The 18718-nt window shown below is 42.2% G+C and overlaps 1 protein-coding gene across 1 annotated transcript in view; it reads right to left on the bottom strand.

The window, feature by feature from the left end:
* HDAC1 (histone deacetylase 1) overlaps nt 1-18718 on the bottom strand; it is a gene marked incomplete at its 5' end in the record, with an annotated part of 40679 nt that extends 21961 nt beyond the window's left edge. Inside the window, 2 exons of the mRNA XM_079698565.1 lie at nt 11872-11984; nt 18670-18718. Of these exons, the coding sequence (XP_079554691.1) occupies nt 11872-11984; nt 18670-18718 (162 nt within the window). The remainder of the gene's footprint in view (nt 1-11871; nt 11985-18669) is intronic.

The following is an 18718-nucleotide window of genomic DNA, read 5'->3' as shown; positions in this document are numbered from 1 at the left end:
GATATATTTAAAGTGATGAAAAGGAAGAACCTACAACCAAGATTACCTGGCAAGGATCTCATTCAGATTCGACAGAGAAATCAAAAACTTTACAGACAAGCAAAAGCTAAGAGAATTCAGCACCACCAAACCAGCTCTACAACAAATGCTAAAGGAACTTCTCTAAGTGGGAAACACAAGAGAAGAAAAGGGCCTACAAAAACAAACCCATAACAATTAAGAAAATGGTAAGAGGAAAATACATATCGATAATTACCTTAAACATACATGGATTAAATGCTCCAACCAAAAGAAACAGGCTCACTGAATGGATACAAAAACAATACCCATATATATGCTGTCTACAAGAGACCCACTTCAGACCTAGAGACACATACAGACTGAAAGTAAGGGGATGGAAAAAGATATTCCATGCAAATGGAAACCAAAAGAAAGCTGGAGTAGCAATTCTCATATCAGACAAAATAGACTTTAAAATAAAGACTACTAGAAGAGACAAAGAAGGACACTACATAATGATCAAGGGATCGATCCAAGAAGAAGATATAACAATTGTAAATATTTATGCACCCAACATAGGAGCACCTCAATACATAAGGCAAATACTAACAGCCATAAAAGGAGAAATCGACAGTACCACAATCATAGTAGGGGACTTTAACACCCCACTTTCACCAATGGACAGATCATCCAAAATGAAAATAAATAAGGAAACACAAGCTTTAAATGATACATTAAACAAGATGGACTTAATTGATATTTATAGGACATTCCACCCAAAAACAACAGAATACACATTTTTCTCAAGTGCTCATGGAACATTCTCCAGGATAGATCATATCTTGGGTCACAAATCAAGCCTTGGGATTAATCTCCAAAATTTATAAACAGCTCATGCAGCTCAATAGCAAAAAAACAAACAACCCAATCCAAAAATGGGCAGAAGACTTAAATAGGCATTTCTCCAAAGAAGATATACAGACTGCCAACAAACACATGAAAGAATGCTCAACATCATTAATCATTAGAGAAATGCAAATCAAAACTACAATGAGATATCATCTCACACCAGTCAGAATGGCCATCATCAAGAAATCTAGAAACAATAAATGCTGGAGAGGGTGTGGAGAAAAGGGAACACTCTTGCACTGCTGGTGGGAATGTGAATTGGTACAGCCACTATGGAGAACAGTATGGAGGTTCCTTAAAAAACTAAAAATAGAACTACCATATGACCCAGCAATCCCACTACTAGGCATATACCCTGAGAAAACCATAATTCAAAAAGAGACATGTACCAAAATGTTCATTGCAGCTCTATTCACAATAGCCCGGAGCTGGAAACAACCTAAGTGTCCATCATCGGATGAATGGATAAAGAAGATGTGGCACATACATACAATGGAATATTACTCAGCCATAAAAAGAAACGAAACTGAGCTATTTGTAATGAGGTGGATAGACCTAGAGTCTGTCATACAGAGTGAAGTAAGTCAGAAAGAGAAAGACAAATACCGTATGCTAACACATATATATGGAATTAAAAAAAAAAAAAAAATGTCATGAAGAACCTAGGGGTAAAACGGGAATAAAGACACAGACCTACTTGAGAATGGACTTGAGGATATGGGGAAGGGGAAGGGTAAGCTGTGACAAAGGGAAAGAGAGGCATGGACATATATACACTACCAAACGTAAGGTAGATAGATAGTGGGAAGCAGCCGCAGAGCACAGGGAGATCAGCTCGGTGCTTTGTGACCGCCTGGAGGGGTGGGATGGGGAGGGTGGGAGGGAGGGAGATGCATGAGGGAGGGGATGTGGGAACAGATGTATATGTATGACTGATTCACTTTGTTATAAAGCAGAAACTAATAATAAAAAAAAAAAAAGAAAGAAAGAAATATGGAAAAAAAAAATAAATAAATAACAAATCAAGCCTTGGTAAATTTAAGAAAATTGAAATTGTATCAAGTATCTTTTCCGACCACAATGCTATGAGACTAGACATCAATTACAGGAAAAGATCTGTAAAAAATACAAACACATGGAGGCTAAACAATACACTACTCAATAATGAAGTGATCACTGAAGAAATCAAAGAGGAAATTAAGAAATACTTAGAAACAAATGACAATGGAGACACGACGACCCAAAACCTATGGGACGCAGCAAAAGCAGTTCTAAGGGGGAAGTTTATAGCAATACAATCCCACCTTAAGAAACAGGAAACATTTCGAGTAAACAACCTGACCCTGCACCTAAAGCAATTAGAGAAAGAAGAACAAAAAACCCCCAAAGTTAGCAGAAGGAAAGAAATCATAAAGATCAGATCAGAAATAAATGAAAAAAACGATAGCAAAGATCAACCAAACTAAAAGCTGGTTCTTTGAGAAGATAAACAAAATTGACAAACCATTAGCCAGACTCATCAAGAAAAGAAGGGAGAAGACTCAAATCAGTAGAATTAGAAATGAAAAAGGAGAAGTAACAACTGACACTGCAGAAATACAAAAGATCATGAGAGATTACTATAAGCAACTCTATGCCAATAAAATGGACAACCTGGAAGAAATGGACAAATTCTTAGAAATGCACAACCTACCAAGACTGACTCAGGAAGAAATAGAAAATATGAATAGACCAATCACAAGCACTGAAATTGAAACTGTGATTAAAAATCTTCCATCAAACAAAAGCCCAGGACCAGATGGCTTCACAGGCGAATTCTATCAAACATTTAGAGAAGAGCTAACACCCATCCTTCTCAAACTCTTCCAAACAATATCAGAGGAAGGAACACTCCCAAACTCATTCTACGAGGCCACCATCACCTTGATACCAAAACCAGGCAAGGATGTCACAAAGAAAGAAAACTACAGGCCAATATCACTGATGAACATAGATGCAAAAATCCTCAACAAAATACTAGCAAACAGAATCCAACAGCACATTAAAAGGATCATACACCATGATCAAGTGGGGTTTATTCCAGGAATGCAAGGATTCTTCAATATACGCAAATCAATCAATGTGATACACCATATTAACAAGTTGAAGGAGAAAAACCATATGATCATCTCAATAGATGCAGAGAAAGCTTTCGACAAAATTCAACACCCATTTATGATAAAAACCCTGCAGAAAGTAGGCATAGAGGGAACTTTCCTCAACATAATAAAGGCCATATATGACAAACCCACAGCCAACATTGTCCTCAATGGTGAAAAACTGAAACCATTTCCACTAAGATCAGGAACAAGACAAGGCTGCCCACTCTCACCACTCTTATTCAACATAGTTTTGGAAGTTTTAGCCACAGCAATCAGAGAAGAAAAGGAAATAAAAGGAATCCAAATTGGAAAAGAAGAAGTAAAGCTGTCACTGTTTGCAGATGACATGATACTATACATAGAGAATCCTAAAGATGCTACCGAAAAACTACTAGAGCTAATCAATGAATTTGGTAAAGTAGCAGGATACAAAATTAATGCACAGAAATCTCTGGCATTCCTGTACACTAATGATGAAAAATCTGAAAATGAAATCAAGAAAACACTCCCATTTACCATTGCAACAAAAAGAATAAAATATCTAGGAATAAACCTACCTAAGGAGACAAAAGACCTGTATGCAGAAAATTATAAGACACTGATGAAAGAAATTAAAGATGATATAAATAGATGGAGAGATATACCATGCTCCTGGATTGGAAGAATCAATATTGTGAAAATGACTCTACTACCCAAAGCAATCTACAGATTCAATGCAATCCCTATCAAACTACCACTGGCATTTTTCACAGAAGTAGAACAAAAAATTTCAAAATTTGTTTGGAAAAACAAAAGACCCCGAATAGCCAAAGCAATCTTGAGAACGAAAAACGGAGCTGGAGGAATCAGGCTGCCTGACTTCAGACTATACTACAAAGCTACAGTAATTAAGACAGTGTGGTACTGGCATAAAAACAGAAAGATAGATCAGTGGATCAGGATAGAAAGCCCAGAGATAAACCCACGCACATATGGCCAACTTATCTTTGATAAAGGAGGCAGGAATGTACAGTGGAGAAAGGACAGCCTCTTCAATAAGTGGTGCTGGGAAAACTGGACAGGGACATGTAAAAGTATGAGATTAGATCATTCCCTAACACCATACACAAAAATAAGCTCAAAATGGATTAAAGACCTAAATGTAAGGCCAGAAACTATCAAACTCTTAGAGGAAAACATAGGTAGAACACTCTATGACATAAATCACAGCAAGATCCTTTTGGACCCACCTCCTAGAGAAATGGAAATAAAAACAAAGATAAACAAATGGGACCTAATGAAACTTCAAAGCTTTTGCACAGCAAAGGAAACCATAAACAAGACCAAAAGACAACCCTCAGAATGGGAGAAAATATTTGCAAATGAAGCAACTGACAAAGGATTAATCTCCAAAATTTATAAACAGCTCATGCAGCTCAATAGCAAAAAAACAAACAACCCAATCCAAAAATGGGCAGAAGACTTAAATAGGCATTTCTCCAAAGAAGATATGCAGACTGCCAACAAACACATGAAAGAATGCTCAACATCATTAATCATTAGAGAAATGCAAATCAAAACTACAATGAGATATCATCTCACACCTGTCAGAATGGCCATCATCAAGAAATCTAGAAACAATAAATGCTGGAGAGGGTGTGGAGAAAAGGGAACACTCTTGCACTGCTGGTGGGAATGTGAATTGGTACAGCCACTATGGAGAACAGTATGGAGGTTCCTTAAAAAACTAAAAATAGAACTACCATATGACCCAGCAATCCCACTACTAGGCATATACCCTGAGAAAACCATAATTCAAAAAGAGACATGTACCAAAATGTTCATTGCAGCTCTATTCACAATAGCCCGGAGCTGGAAACAACCTAAGTGTCCATCATCGGATGAATGGATAAAGAAGATGTGGCACATATATACAATGGAATATTACTCAGCCATAAAAAGAAACGAAACTGAGCTATTTGTAATGAGGTGGATAGACCTAGAGTCTGTCATACAGAGTGAAGTAAGTCAGAAAGAGAAAGACAAATACCGTATGCTAACACATATATATGGAATTAAAAAAAAAAAAATGTCATGAAGAACCTAGGGGTAAAACAGGAATAAAGACACAGACCTACTTGAGAATGGACTTGAGGATATGGGGAAGGGGAAGGGTAAGCTGTGACAAAGGGAAAGAGAGGCATGGACATATATACACTACCAAACGTAAGGTAGATAGATAGTGGGAAGCAGCCGCAGAGCACAGGGAGATCAGCTCGGTGCTTTGTGACCGCCTGGAGGGGTGGGATGGGGAGGGTGGGAGGGAGGGAGATGCATGAGGGAGGGGATGTGGGAACAGATGTATATGTATGACTGATTCACTTTGTTATAAAGCAGAAACTAATAAAAAAAACAACAACAACAACAACAACAAAGTGGGAGGACTTAATACTAGATATCAAGACTTCATAAAAAGCTATTATAATTAAGCCACTGTGACAATGGCATATAGGGCAATAAACAGACCAAGTCAAGAGAACAGAGAGCCCAGAAACAGACTCAAACATAGTACCTGGCACTAAGTAGGTGCTTAATAAGTATTTGTGGAATAAATGAATAAATACGGACATTTCAGATACAAAAGTGGTGGCACTTAGCGGGGAGAAAACAGACTTCAACCAATCAGCTGGGACGATATGGGGGAAAAAATTTCAGTGGATTCCCTACTTCAAATCATATTAGGGAACTCCCTGGCAGTCCAGTGGTTAGGGCTCCACGCTTTCACTGCAGGCGGCACTCCTGGTCGAGGAACTAAGATCCTGCATGCCGCACAGTGCAGCCAAAAAAAAAAAAGATACATAACAAACCATATTACAAAATCAATTCCAAATACAGTACATATCTATATGTGAAAGGCAAACCTATAAAGATTTTAAAAGATTAACATAGGATAATACTTTAAGGGTTGGGAAGGATTTATTAAGATATAAAAAGCACTTATAAAAGAAACAACAAATATGACTATGTTAAAATTAAGAATCTCGGGACTTCCCTGGTGGCGCAGTGATTAAGAATCTGCCTGCCAATGCAGGGGACACAGGTTCGAGCCCTGGTCCGGGAAGATCCCACATGCTGCAGAGCAACTAGGCCCATGCGCCACAACTACTGAGCCCGCACTCTAGAGCCTGCGAGCCACAACTACTGAGCCCACGTGCCACAACCACTGAAGCCCACGGGCCTAGAGCCCGAGCTCCGCAACAAGAGTAGCAACCTCAACGAGAAGCTTGTGCACCATAACGAAGAGTAGCCCCCCTCTCCACAACCAGAGAAAGCCCACGCAGCAACGAAGACCCAACACAACCAAAAATAAATAAATGAATAAATTTTTAAAAAAAATTAACAATCTCTGTTCATTAAAGATACATTAGATTGAAAAAACAAAACCAAAGTAGAAAATACTTACAGCAATATACTGACAATGAACTATATATACCAGAATATATAAAGAACTAATACAAATTGTTAAGAAAAAGAAAGTCAAACAACCCAAGAGGAAAATGGGCAAAAGGTATGAAAAGACATTTCACAGCAGAGGACATACAAATGGCTAATAAGCATATAAACAGATGTTTAGTTTCACTGGTCACTAGCAAAATGCAAATCAAGACCATAATTACATATTGGTTTTTTTACACCCATTTGATTAGCAAAATTTAAAGTCTAATTCTAAGTGTAGGAGAGGATGTGAATCACGGTATCTCTTATATATTGCCAGTTCATTCAACCACACTGAAAACCAACTTGGCATTTAATATGCACATATTCTACAGTCCAGCAATTCCACTCCCAGAGAAAGAGCCATAAGAAAATTTTGCCTATATGCACTAACAGACATGTACAAGAATATTCTTAGTAACAATGGTCCTAACATTAAAAACCTAGATACAAATTAAGACCACAGGAGAATGGATAAATTGCAGTATACTGACATCATGAAATATTATTCAGCAGAGAAAAATTAAAGAATTATAGCTATATGCAACAAGGTGGATGGATTTTAGTAGTTATAATATTGTGAGAGATAAGCAAGTCCCCAAAGACTACATGTAGCATGATACCTTTTTTAAATAATTCAAAAACAAGTAAATAAATACTATAACTTGTTTAGGCACGTACATACATGATAAACATAATATGATAAACAAGAGAATGATAAACATGAAATTTAGAAGAGTGATTGGGTTGTAGGAATATGGAAGTTCACTGCATTATTAAAATATTTAAGTAAAATGAATGAATAAACAATAAAATAAAATTTTTAAAAAGAAGGCCAAGCATGGGCTTCCCTGGTGGCGCAGTGGTTGAGAGTTCGCCTGCCGATGCAGGGGACACGGGTTCGTGCCCCGGTCCGGGAAGATCCCACATGCCGCGGAGCAGCTGGGCCCGTGAGCCATGGCTGCTGAGCCTGCGCTCCGCAACGGGAGAGGCCACAGCAGTGAGAGGCCGGCGTACCGCAAGAAAAAAAAAAAAAAAGAAGGCCAAGCATGAACCTTCTTTAGATGCTTATAAGCCAAGGATAATGATTAACCCAATTCTGTGTATCCAAGAGAAACAAAACAATAACCAGACAATCAAAAAGAAAAATGGGCAGAAGGCTTGAATAGGAACTTCAATAGGGAAACCTGTAAAAAGATCCTCAACCTCACCAGTAACAAGCGAAACATAAACTGGTAAAAAAATTTAAATATAACAAAATCAAGTGTTGGCAAGGACTTGGAGCAACTGTAATCCTTCTACACTGGTGGCAACTGGAAACCATTTTGGCATTATTTAATAAGGGTGACTGTGTACCAATGTCCTGACCCAGCAATTCTACTCCTAGTACATCCCCTTGTGAAACTGTAGCATATATGCATCCAAGAAACATGCTCAAGAATGTTCACAGCAGCAGTGTTTGTAGCAGCTCAAAACTAGAAACAAACCAAATGCCTACCAATAATAATAAAATAGACAACTTGTAGTATACTCTTTCAATGAAATACAGTGAAAATAAATACAGCTACATGTATTAACATGAATGACTCTTAGGAACATGTTGAGCAAAAAAGGCAAGTCACATAATAAACACTGTATGGCTCCACTTACGTAACATTCAAACATGTAAAACATGTACTATTTAAGAATACATACGGGTAGGGACTTCCCTGGTGGTCCAGCGGTTAGGACCCCATACTCCCAATGCAGAGGGCCCAGGTTTGGTCCCTGGTCAGGGAACTAGATCCCGTACTACCAAATCCCACATGCCACAACTAAAGACCCCGAATGCCGCAACTAAAGACCCCGGGTAACGCAACTAAGACGCAGCACAGCCAAATAAAATAAATAAATAAATAAATATTTTAAAAAGAAAAAAAGAATACATAATGGTAAATTTATAAAGACAAGCGAGGAAATAATAAATCCCAAGTTCACGGCAGAGGTTAACTATGGGGAAGAAGACAGGATCAGGGAAGGGCATACAGGAGCTTTAGCAGTCATGGAAATACTCCTTTTCTTAAACTAGGTGGTATTAATAATAATGTGATTCTTTATACCCTACATATATTTTATAAAAATTCTTTCATATCTATTCAATATTTTATAAAGACATTTAAAAAAGAACAGAAGGCAATGAATAAGAAGACTGGGACTATACAAAATTAGCATCCAAGGCAAGGAAGAGAGCAGGATTTTTATTATGTAAATAGGAAGATGCCTGGATGAAAAGCGAAGATTTAGATTCTGGGACAGATTAATTAGACGTGTAGAGACAGAATTGGAGAAGGTACCAAAGAGGGTGAAATTGTGTGAAAAAAACTTCAACGTGTCTCCTTCAGGTACAGAAACTTCTATGAGCAGTCTAGGGAACTTCTTTCAAGACTGACTCTCAAAAGCCATTAATTTCAAGACAGACACTAAAATAAATGGCTCTTTGTGCTTTGGGAAAGGGATGCTAGAATCATAGCCCAGAGAAAGGAGAAGAAAGAAGGGATGAATGCAAAGAAACACTGCTGAGGGGAAGAGGACTAACGACTCATACTCAATAAAGAGGTAGAGCCAGAGAAGGAAAAAGATCACATGAAAGAGAACAAGGTCTAGAGATTTCAGAAAGAGATTATATTAGGGTTTTGCTTTAGAAGTTTACAATAAGCATACCACACAGATGAAGTAATCTCCAATAAGGTATTATTATCTCCTATGATAGCTACTGTTGGTTGCTTCCCAAAGAGCCATTCTTTCCCTTCTTTCTTGTTAAGAGATCTCAATTTGGTTGCGTGTACCCAGCCCCAAGAATCAAATTGCTGGTGAATGGTCTAAGGACAGCAAATGACCCAAGGAGATTTAGGGGGAAATCTGTTAGGAAGCTTCTAGGACGAGTTTTCCTCTTTAATAAAAAATAGAGTGTGGGGTGAGGACAGTGGAGAGTGATCCAAATTAGGGTTGCTGTAAACATTAAGGAAATAACAAGTAGCTCTGGCTTGATACCTAGCAATCACCAATAAATGTTCATTAATTTTTCTTCTCACTTAAAGATAGGATCAATTTTTTTTTTTTTTAATATTTTCTTGGGGGACTTCCCCGGTGGTGCAGTGGTTAAGAACCTGCTTGCCAATGCAGGGGACATGGGTTCAAGCCCTGGTCCAGGAAGATACCACATGTCGTGGAGCAACTAAGCCCATGTGCCACAACTACTGAGTCTGTACTCTAGAGCCTGTGAGCCACAACTACTGAGCCCGTGTGCCACAACTACTGAAGCCCACGCGCCTAGAGCCTGTGCTCTGCAACAACAGAAATCACTGCAACGAGATGCCCATGCACTGCAACGAAGAGTAGCCCCTGCTCACCGCAACTAGAGAAAACCCTCGCGCAACAATGAAGACCCAACGCAGCCAAAAAAAAAAAAAAAAAAGACAACATAGGCCTCCAGCCCCTCTTTATTTTCTCATTTGGACCCTTGTGACAGCCTCCTAACTGGCCTCCCTGTTTCTAAAATGCATGCCTGTTCCTATCTCTCATTTAAAATACTTCACTTGGGCTTCCCTGGTGGCGCTGTGGTTGAGAGTCCGCCTGCCGATGCAGGGGACGAGGGTTCGTGCCCCGGTCCAGGAAGATCCCACATGCCGCGGAGCGGCTGGGCCCGTGAGCCATGGCCACTGAGCCTGTGCGTCCGGAGCCTGTGCTCTGCAACGGGAGAGGCCACAATAGTGAGAGGCCTGCGTACAGCAAAAAAAATAATAAATAAAAAATAAATAAAAAATAAAATACTTCACTTGTGGAACTTCCTTGGTGGTGCAGTGGTTAAGAATCCACCTGCCAGGGCTTCCCTGGTGGCGCAGTGGTTGAGAGTCCGCCTGCCAATGCAGGGGACGAGGGCTCGTGCCCCGGTCCGGGAAGATCCCACATGCCGCGGAGCGGCTGGGCCCGTGAGCCATGGCCGCTGAGCCTGTGAGTCCGCAGCCTGTGCTCCGCAATGGGAGAGGCCACAACAGTGAGAGGCCCGCGTAATGCAAAAAAAAAAAAAAAGAAAAAAAAGAATCCACCTGCCAATGCAGGAGACACGGGTTCGAGCCCTGGTCCAGGAAGATCCCACATGCTGCAGAGCAACTAAGCCCGTGCGCCACAACTACTGAGCCTGCACTCTAGAGTCCGCAAGCCACAACTACTGAGCCCATGTGCCACAACTACTGAAGCCTGTGCGCCTAGAGCCCGTGCTCCCCAACAACAGAAGCCACTGCAATGAGAAGCCCGTGCCCCACGATGAAGAGTAGCCCCCGCTCACCGCAACTAGAGAAAGCCCGTGCGCAGCAACGAAGACCCAACACAGCCAAAAATAAATAAATTAAATAAATAATAATAAATAAATAAAATACTTCACTTGCTCTTCACAGCTTCCAGAAGAGGCTCAGATTGGAAACCTTTGGACCAAATTTGGTCCACAGATATGCTCATGTGCTTTTGTTTGTACACATTTAAAACAAACAAACAAACTTGGGCCAACATTTTAAACCTGGGAGATTTTACATAATAATCTAGAGTTCTGGCTTCTCTTTAAAAACTGATAGATGGGGCAAAAGTCATCAGCTGGAGCTGAGTCAAGATGTTAGACAGTCCATACTCTCTAGTAACTAGAGACTTGGCATCTAGTTCAACACAGTTCCAATCACTCTTTTTTTTTTTTTTTTTTCTCCAGCCATTGGATTTTTTGACCCTGGTGCCACAGAGTTGCTTAGTACATCCAATCCTTGCTGACCTCTCCAGCTCTAGCTCCCCTCTCTCACACCTGTGAACTTTATACTACAGCAATACCTGCACACTGAACTACTTATATTTTCCCCAAACACACCATATTGTTCTTACCTCTCTGCCTTTTTGTATATATTCTTTCCTCAGCCTAGAATGCCAGTCCCCTCCTGGACTCCAGGCTAAATTCTATTCAATCTTTAAAACACTGCTCAAAAAAAAAAAAAACAAAACAAACAAACAAAAAAAAACACTGCTCAGATATTACCTCTAGAAAACATTCCAAGGTTCCCTTCCACCTTCACACCTTATTATCTCTGCACTTTATACATTTTTTCATTGTTGCACTTACACACTGTACAATTTATTTGTGTACATGTTTGTCACCAGCACTAGAGTGAGCTTCTTAAAAACAGAGGATCTCTATCATTTACAGTGTCTGCCACGTAACAGTCACTCAACACATTTGATAAATGAGTAGTTGAAAAAATGAGATAATGAATGACATATGGGAAACCAGAGCTGACGAGGTTAGGGAGGGGTGACACTCCCAGTAACTCACATAGATTTCCATCTTTCGGTAGAGACCATAGTTAAGGAGCAAATTGTGGGTCATGCGGATTCGGTGAGGCTTCATTGGGTGGCCTTGTCCGTAATAGTAATTTCCAACATCCCCTGAAGAAGAAAGAGTGACGGTTTCAGTGACACAGTTAGACATACACTCCCAGGAGAACCCATGAATTTTCACAACAAATTTCTAGGCAAACTCTCTTTCTGGTTCATCCTAGACTCCAAGATTCTCTCCCACCTCAAGGAAGGGTAACACCAAAAGAAAAAACAAACAAAAAGCAGGGGATCTTGGTGAGGTGAGCATGTAAGGATGTCTGTCTAGCCCAGTTTTTTCCCCTGGAGCCTACAGGCACTAGGATAGTGTGAGGAGGTCATTCCAAATCTACTGGGGAACAGCAGCGAGTGAGGCGACTCACCTCACTATATCTCCAAGGAATTCATTCCCACAACAGAAAAATAACCATCACTACTTAGAATTACTGTAAGTCACAGTTCACCTCTTGCACATCATGACACTTTATGGTGTCAACGTACATTCGCGTTCATTTTCCTACTGGATTCTCACAAAAACCCTGTAAAATAGTTAGGACAGGGAGTATTATTCCCAGTTTATAGATAAGAAGACTAAACTCACCATCTCTTGATTCATCTATAGCAATAACCTTCTAACTGGTCCCTCTGCCTTCAATTCAAACTATCTGCCACACTGTTACCAGTTATTTTCCTAATATACAGCTTTGATAACATCACTCGCCTACTCAAAAGTCCTTAATGGTTCCCCATCCCCTACAGGATAAAGAATAAAGAACAATTTCAGTAGCCTGGCATTAAAGGAGTTTCTTAATCTACTTTTCCAACTTCCTACCACCACCACCTTGCCCCAGCACAAACACATATGCACTCTTTCTCTCTCTCTCTCTTTTTTTTTTTTTGCGGTACGCGGGCCTCTCACTGTTGTGGCCTCTCCCGTTGAGGAGCACAGGCTGAGCGGCCATGGCTCATGGGCCCAGCCACTCCGCGGCATGTGGGATCTTCCCGGACCGGGGCACGAACCTGTGTCCCCTGCATCGGCAGGTGGACTCTCAACCACTGCGCCACCAGGGAAGCCCTAGCTGCCTGTTTTTTGTACATAAGATGTTATGGAACACAACAATGCCCATTAGTTTATATATTATCTATGACTACTTTCACATTATAATGACAGAGTTGAGTAGTTAAATAGTTACTACAGAGACCCACCCATATGGTACACAAAGCCTAAAATATTTACTATCTGGCCCTTTACAGAAAGTTTGCCAATCTCTGCTATAAACGCACTAGATTACCAGCTTCCTGAACGTGGCATTCGCCTTCACACCAAAGTATCCTTTGTTCAGACTGTTCCTTTGACCTGGAATGTCATTCCTTCTCTGATGATCCTCATACTACAAAGCCCAGCTCAAGCTCCAGCCATAGTCCTGATCAGAATAAATGGTCTTTTCCTCTGCATGCAATTTATATATGGCATGTAATTTTGTTTTGTATCTAAATTTTTTTTTAATTTATTTTATTTTTGGCTGTGTTGGGTCTTCGTTGCTGTGCACAGTCTTTCTTTAGTTGTGGCAAACAGGGGCTACTCTTTGTTGCAGTGCGTGGGCTTCTCATGGTGGTGGCTTCTCATTGCGGAACACAGGCTCTAGGCATATGGGCTTCAGCAACCGTGGCGTGTGGGCTCAGTAGTTGTGGCTTGCGGGCTCTAGAGCGCAGGCTCAGTAGCCGTGGCCCACGGGTCCAGCTGCTCTGCGGCATGTGGGATCTTCCTGGACGTGGGCTCGAACCCGTGTCCCCTGCACTGGCAGGCGGACTCTTAACCACTGCTCCACCAGGGAAGCCCTGTATCTAAATTATTTACATATCTATTTTATGTCTACAAGACTAGCTCCTTGAAGGCAAGGACAAATATGCCCTGTACATCATAGATGCTCAATAAAGATTCAAGGAACTGAGGTGAGACTCAGAGAAGTTATGTGCCTGCTCAAGATCACACAGCTAATGAATGATCTGGGAGTCAACCCTTCTAACTCCGAATCTGGAATGCTAAAAACTACATTAGGTTTCCCAGGTACCTACTTCAGTTCTCACTTAATCTAAAGGGCTCGGCTCTGTGAGTCTACCTGGTAGAAAGTTCCTGGAACAATTTTCAAAATCACGTGAATTGCACACCCAAAGTTCTCTCCTTGGAAGTCCATCAGGATGAGGCAGATCTTTCAGCACCAGTGAAAAAAAGGCCCCAACCTCTTAATCATTGATCTGGTAGTGCCAGAAACAGGCTTCATTCCAGGGAGCAGTGCACTGTGGGGAATGCCACCAACAGCATCCAAGCCACTCCAATTCTCTTTGGCACAGACATGGCCTGGGATAATGGGAAACTTCTCAACAGTTGGATATTTAGGATTTCATTCCTCTTCTCTCTTTTTTTAAATAAAGCTTATTTTTTAGAACAATTTTAAATTTACAGAAAAATTGTAAAGAAGTACAGAATTCTAAACTGTTATTAATATCTTTAAAGAAATAAAAGAAATTGTATCCCCGAAAAAAAAAAAAGAAGTACAGAATTCTTAGATACACTACTATTTCCCCACTACTAACATTTTACATTAGTAAAATAAAAAGTATTTGGGGGCTTCCCTGGTGGCGCAGTGGTTGAGAGTCCGCCTGCTGATGCAGGGGACGCGGGTTTGTGCCCCGGTCCGGGAGGATCCCACGTGCCGCGGAGCGACTGGGCCCGTGAGCCATGGCCGCTGAGCCTGCGTGTCCAGAGCCTGTGCTCCGCAACGGGAGTGAGAGGCCCGCGTACCGCAAAATAAATAAATTAAATAAATAAATAAAAAGTATTTGTTACAATTAATGAAGCAATATTGATACATTATCATTAACTAAAAGTCCATACTTTATTTAGATTTCCTTAGTTTTTACCTAATGTCCTTTCATCCTCTTCTCTTAATCTTAGTGAGGCCTGTGCTCTCAGCCAGAGCCACAAGCCAGAGCACAGCATGTAGTGGCATTCAAGAGGGACCCTTGTCCCATACAGACACAGACTTTGAGACACAGTAGCAGGGAAGGCAGGCAGAAAAGTTTGTTCCCAGGGCTCCTCAGACAACCTTGTCAGCCATGGGGGGTGGGGGGGTGGGGGGGTAGAACAGGTTCTCAAGGCACTGGCAGAGACATCCAGATGCAGACCCAATTTGTGGGCAGTCAGGAGTCACAAGGTCATTACTATGTGATATAACTGGCTTCCTGCTTACCCATATCTCTGGCCTATCAACCCAGAATCCAGCCAAGGTTTAGACCTGGGGAACTAAGATAACTTATCTAGAAAGCTAAGGGAGTACCTGAGGGTGGGGCCCAAAGATACCATTTTCCTTAACAGTTTTTAATCAGGTTGCTGAGAGACTTTAAAAAGAAATAATGCTTTTATATAGAATTGGCCCTCCCCATCCACTAACCCTGGCTAAGGAGGGCCTACTATATACTATGCAATTTTATGTAAGGAATTGAGCATCCTCTTGATATTTGCACTGGGGTCGTGGAACCAATCCAGCTTTTTTAAACTTTAAAAAATTTTTTTAAAAAGAGCTTTTTGCACTGTTCTTATAGTTTCTCAATCTTATAGGGGAGTGACCTGAGGCCCGGTAAGGCAAAATGACTTGCCCAATACTTCAAAGCTTCTGAGTGGCAGAGCCAAATCTGAGCCCCAAACTAGTGACCTCACTGCAAAACTCACAAGTAGTTTCTCAAAAAGTAAGAAATCTCCCTTCTCTAAAGACTGATGTCTTTCCACTTTTTCTCTTTTTAAACTGAGTGTAGAGATCACAAAACTGTGCAAACTGATAAGGCTACAAAGTCACAGACGCCAGCCTCAAATGGGCCCTCACCACTGTCCAGCAATCCTTCCAATTTTTTTTCCTGGCTCCCTCTTTCATAACAGCTATCTCTCTTCAAGATTCCTATTCTACCAACTGCCCTCCCCCACTCTCAGGAAAAGGAATATTCTCTTACCTCATCTTGAAACCTCCCTCCACTTTCTCCCCATCATTTCCCCTTCAAACTTATCGATCTCTGAACTTTTCCTTGCCACTTAACCTCTCGTCCCAGAGGAACCTCCCCTTGCAAGACGAGTGTCCCTACCTGTGCTCTGGTTTCCATCTCACCTCGTCTCTTCTCAGGGATCTCCATCATTACTAGCCCCTCTCTCCAACATCTGGCTATTTTCCATAAGAATTTGCATATACTCAACTCTCAGCCACTACATCTCCCCTTTATCAACAACCCTCTCTCTCTGTCCCAACAAGCTTCCTTTAAAAGATCGGCCTAGGGACTTCCCTGGCAGTCCAATGGTTGGGACTCTGTGCTTCCACTGCAGGGGGCACGGGTTCGATCCCTGGTCAGGGAACTAAGATCCCGCAAGCTGCGCAGCGCTGCCAAAAATAATATAAAAAATAAAAATAAAAAAAGTTCAACCTAATGTCTCCTCTTAACCCATCCATTCATTCTTCACTCTACTGCAATTCAGCTTCAGTTCCAAACCCTGCACAGGAAACAGCTGTTGCCAACACTTGGCCACTCCCTCCCTCTTTTGGCTACTGTAACCCAACACTTTTTGGTTCACTTACATCTCTGGTCATTCCCTTTGTATCTTTATTCATTAAATCAACAAGTATTTCTTGAGAAAATATGTGCCTACTATGAGCTAGGCACTGTTTTGGGGACTGAGCATACAAAGGAAGACAAAACATGATCCCTTTCCCTAAGGAGCTTACTGTCTTTAAGAAGTATGAACAAGTAAATGGGCAATTCCAATACACAGTGACAAATGCTATGGCAAGAGAGTGCAGAGCATGAAGAACACTACACTTTTTCTCAGTCCACTTCCTTAGAATTCCGCCCTGGACCCTCTTCTCTTTTCACCCTATACAACTTCTTACATGGGATGCGAGGGTGACTGCATCCTCTCCTATAAATAAAATTATCATCTGTATGTATGTATTCTGACAATCACCAAAAATCTCTATCTTCTTGTTTGTCTTCTAAACTGCAGACCTGAATGGCCAACTGCCTACTGGACACCTCTACTTGGATATCCCCCAGACATCTCAACAAATATTTCTTTAAAAAACAAAACCCGGAACTTACCCGGTGGCGCAGCGGTTAAGAATCCGCCTGCCAATGCAGGGGACACAGGCTTGAGCCCTGGTCCGGGAAGATCCCACATGCAGCGGAGCAACCAAGCCCATGCACCACAACTCCTGAGCCTGCGCTCTAGAGCCCGCGAGCCACAACTACTGAGCCCGCGCCTAGAGCCCGTGCCCCGCAGCAGGAGAAGCCACTGCAGTGAGAAGCCCGTGCACCGAACGAAGAGTAGCCCCCACTCACCGCAACTCAAAAAAGCTGGCGCACAGCAACGAAGACCCAAAGCAGCCAAATAAGTAAATAAATAAAACAAAACCCAAAGTTATTAACTGACCCTGCCTTCTACAAACACTCAGCATCAAACTGCCCAAACCAGAAACTTTGGATCCTTGTCTTCTTCCTTACTTCTCCATTCATGAGTTTAATTTCTGTCCCAGAGTGATAGTTCCAAGGTATAAATCTGATGATGTCACTAACCTGCATACAACTTCAATGATTCACAAGTGCCGTCAGAATAAAGTCCAACTTCCTTAGGTTGGTATGCCCAGCCCTTCATGATCTGGTCCCCATTTACTTCTCCAGCCTCATCACTTGCAACCTTTCTCTCACCCCTGCTCTCTACCGTCTAACACTGTGCCCTCAAATCTATGCCTCCACCGTTCTGTACATAGACCTGCCGTTTTTCAAATGTGCTGTCCTCTCTTACCTCTCAACTTGCTGTTATCTTTGCCCTTCCTGGGCCTGGCTAATAACTCCTGTTCTTCAGGTCCTAACTGAGACGGCACCTCCTTGCCTGACTCCTCAGGCTGGGCGGGTGCTTCTCTGTGCTCCCAGAACACTCTGAGCTGTCCTTCCTCCCAGCCTGATAGTGGAGAGCAATTCTCTGTCATTGTCTACCTGCTCCTCCAGACTGAGAGGAAGGTGGCAAGTGCTTTGGTCTTCCCATGGCCCCAGCCCCTAAATGCTACCTAGAACAGAGGAAGCTGCTGCTCCACAGATCTCTGTTCAACGAAAAAGTTTGTTGTAACAAGTTGCATCCTTCTCCTTCCAACCTCAGGGGTCCCATTTCCCAGCAGCAACTGCAGGGCCTGCTGGGAGACGGGGAGGGATGCTGGTGAGTTCTGATGGCCTCTCACCAGAAGAGATGAGGAAGGAAAGGGGCAGTGAGAGACCTTCGGATTCTCAGCAGTAACATGTAACCCTGCAACCTTCTCCACCAGATTCTGCCTCCCCCCTCGGACTCAGCCTCCCCTCTAGGAGGCCGCCGCAAACTCCACATCAGACTTCAGAAGTCCCCTCCAAAGTGACCTCAGGCTTCCCCAGGCGACCCTCTCAGCCTCGGACTCCTCTCTCAGCATCCCCTCTCAGCCTCGACCTCCTTCCCCTCAGCCTCCTCCCTCAGGCTCCACCTCCTTTCCTCTTAGCCTCCTCCCTCAGCCCCGACCACCTTTTTTCAGCCTCCGCCCTCAGCCTCGACCTCCTCTCAGCCTCCTTCTCTCAGCCTCCTCCCTCAGTCTTTCCCCAGCGCCTCAGCCTCCCCCCTCAGATCTCCTCGGCTCCCTCTCCCAGATCCCGCCTAGCCCGGCCCCGCCCCCGCCCCCGGCGCGAGGACTGTGCTCACCGTCGTAGTAGTAACACACTTTCCTCCTGGTGCCCTGAGTCTGCGCCAT

This window comes from Hyperoodon ampullatus (assembly GCF_949752795.1).
Source record: "Hyperoodon ampullatus genome assembly, chromosome: 2".
Classification (NCBI taxonomy): domain Eukaryota; kingdom Metazoa; phylum Chordata; class Mammalia; order Artiodactyla; family Ziphiidae; genus Hyperoodon; species Hyperoodon ampullatus.
The sequence above is the reverse complement of the archived record's forward strand: the minus strand, read 5'-3'. Positions and strand labels throughout refer to the sequence as shown.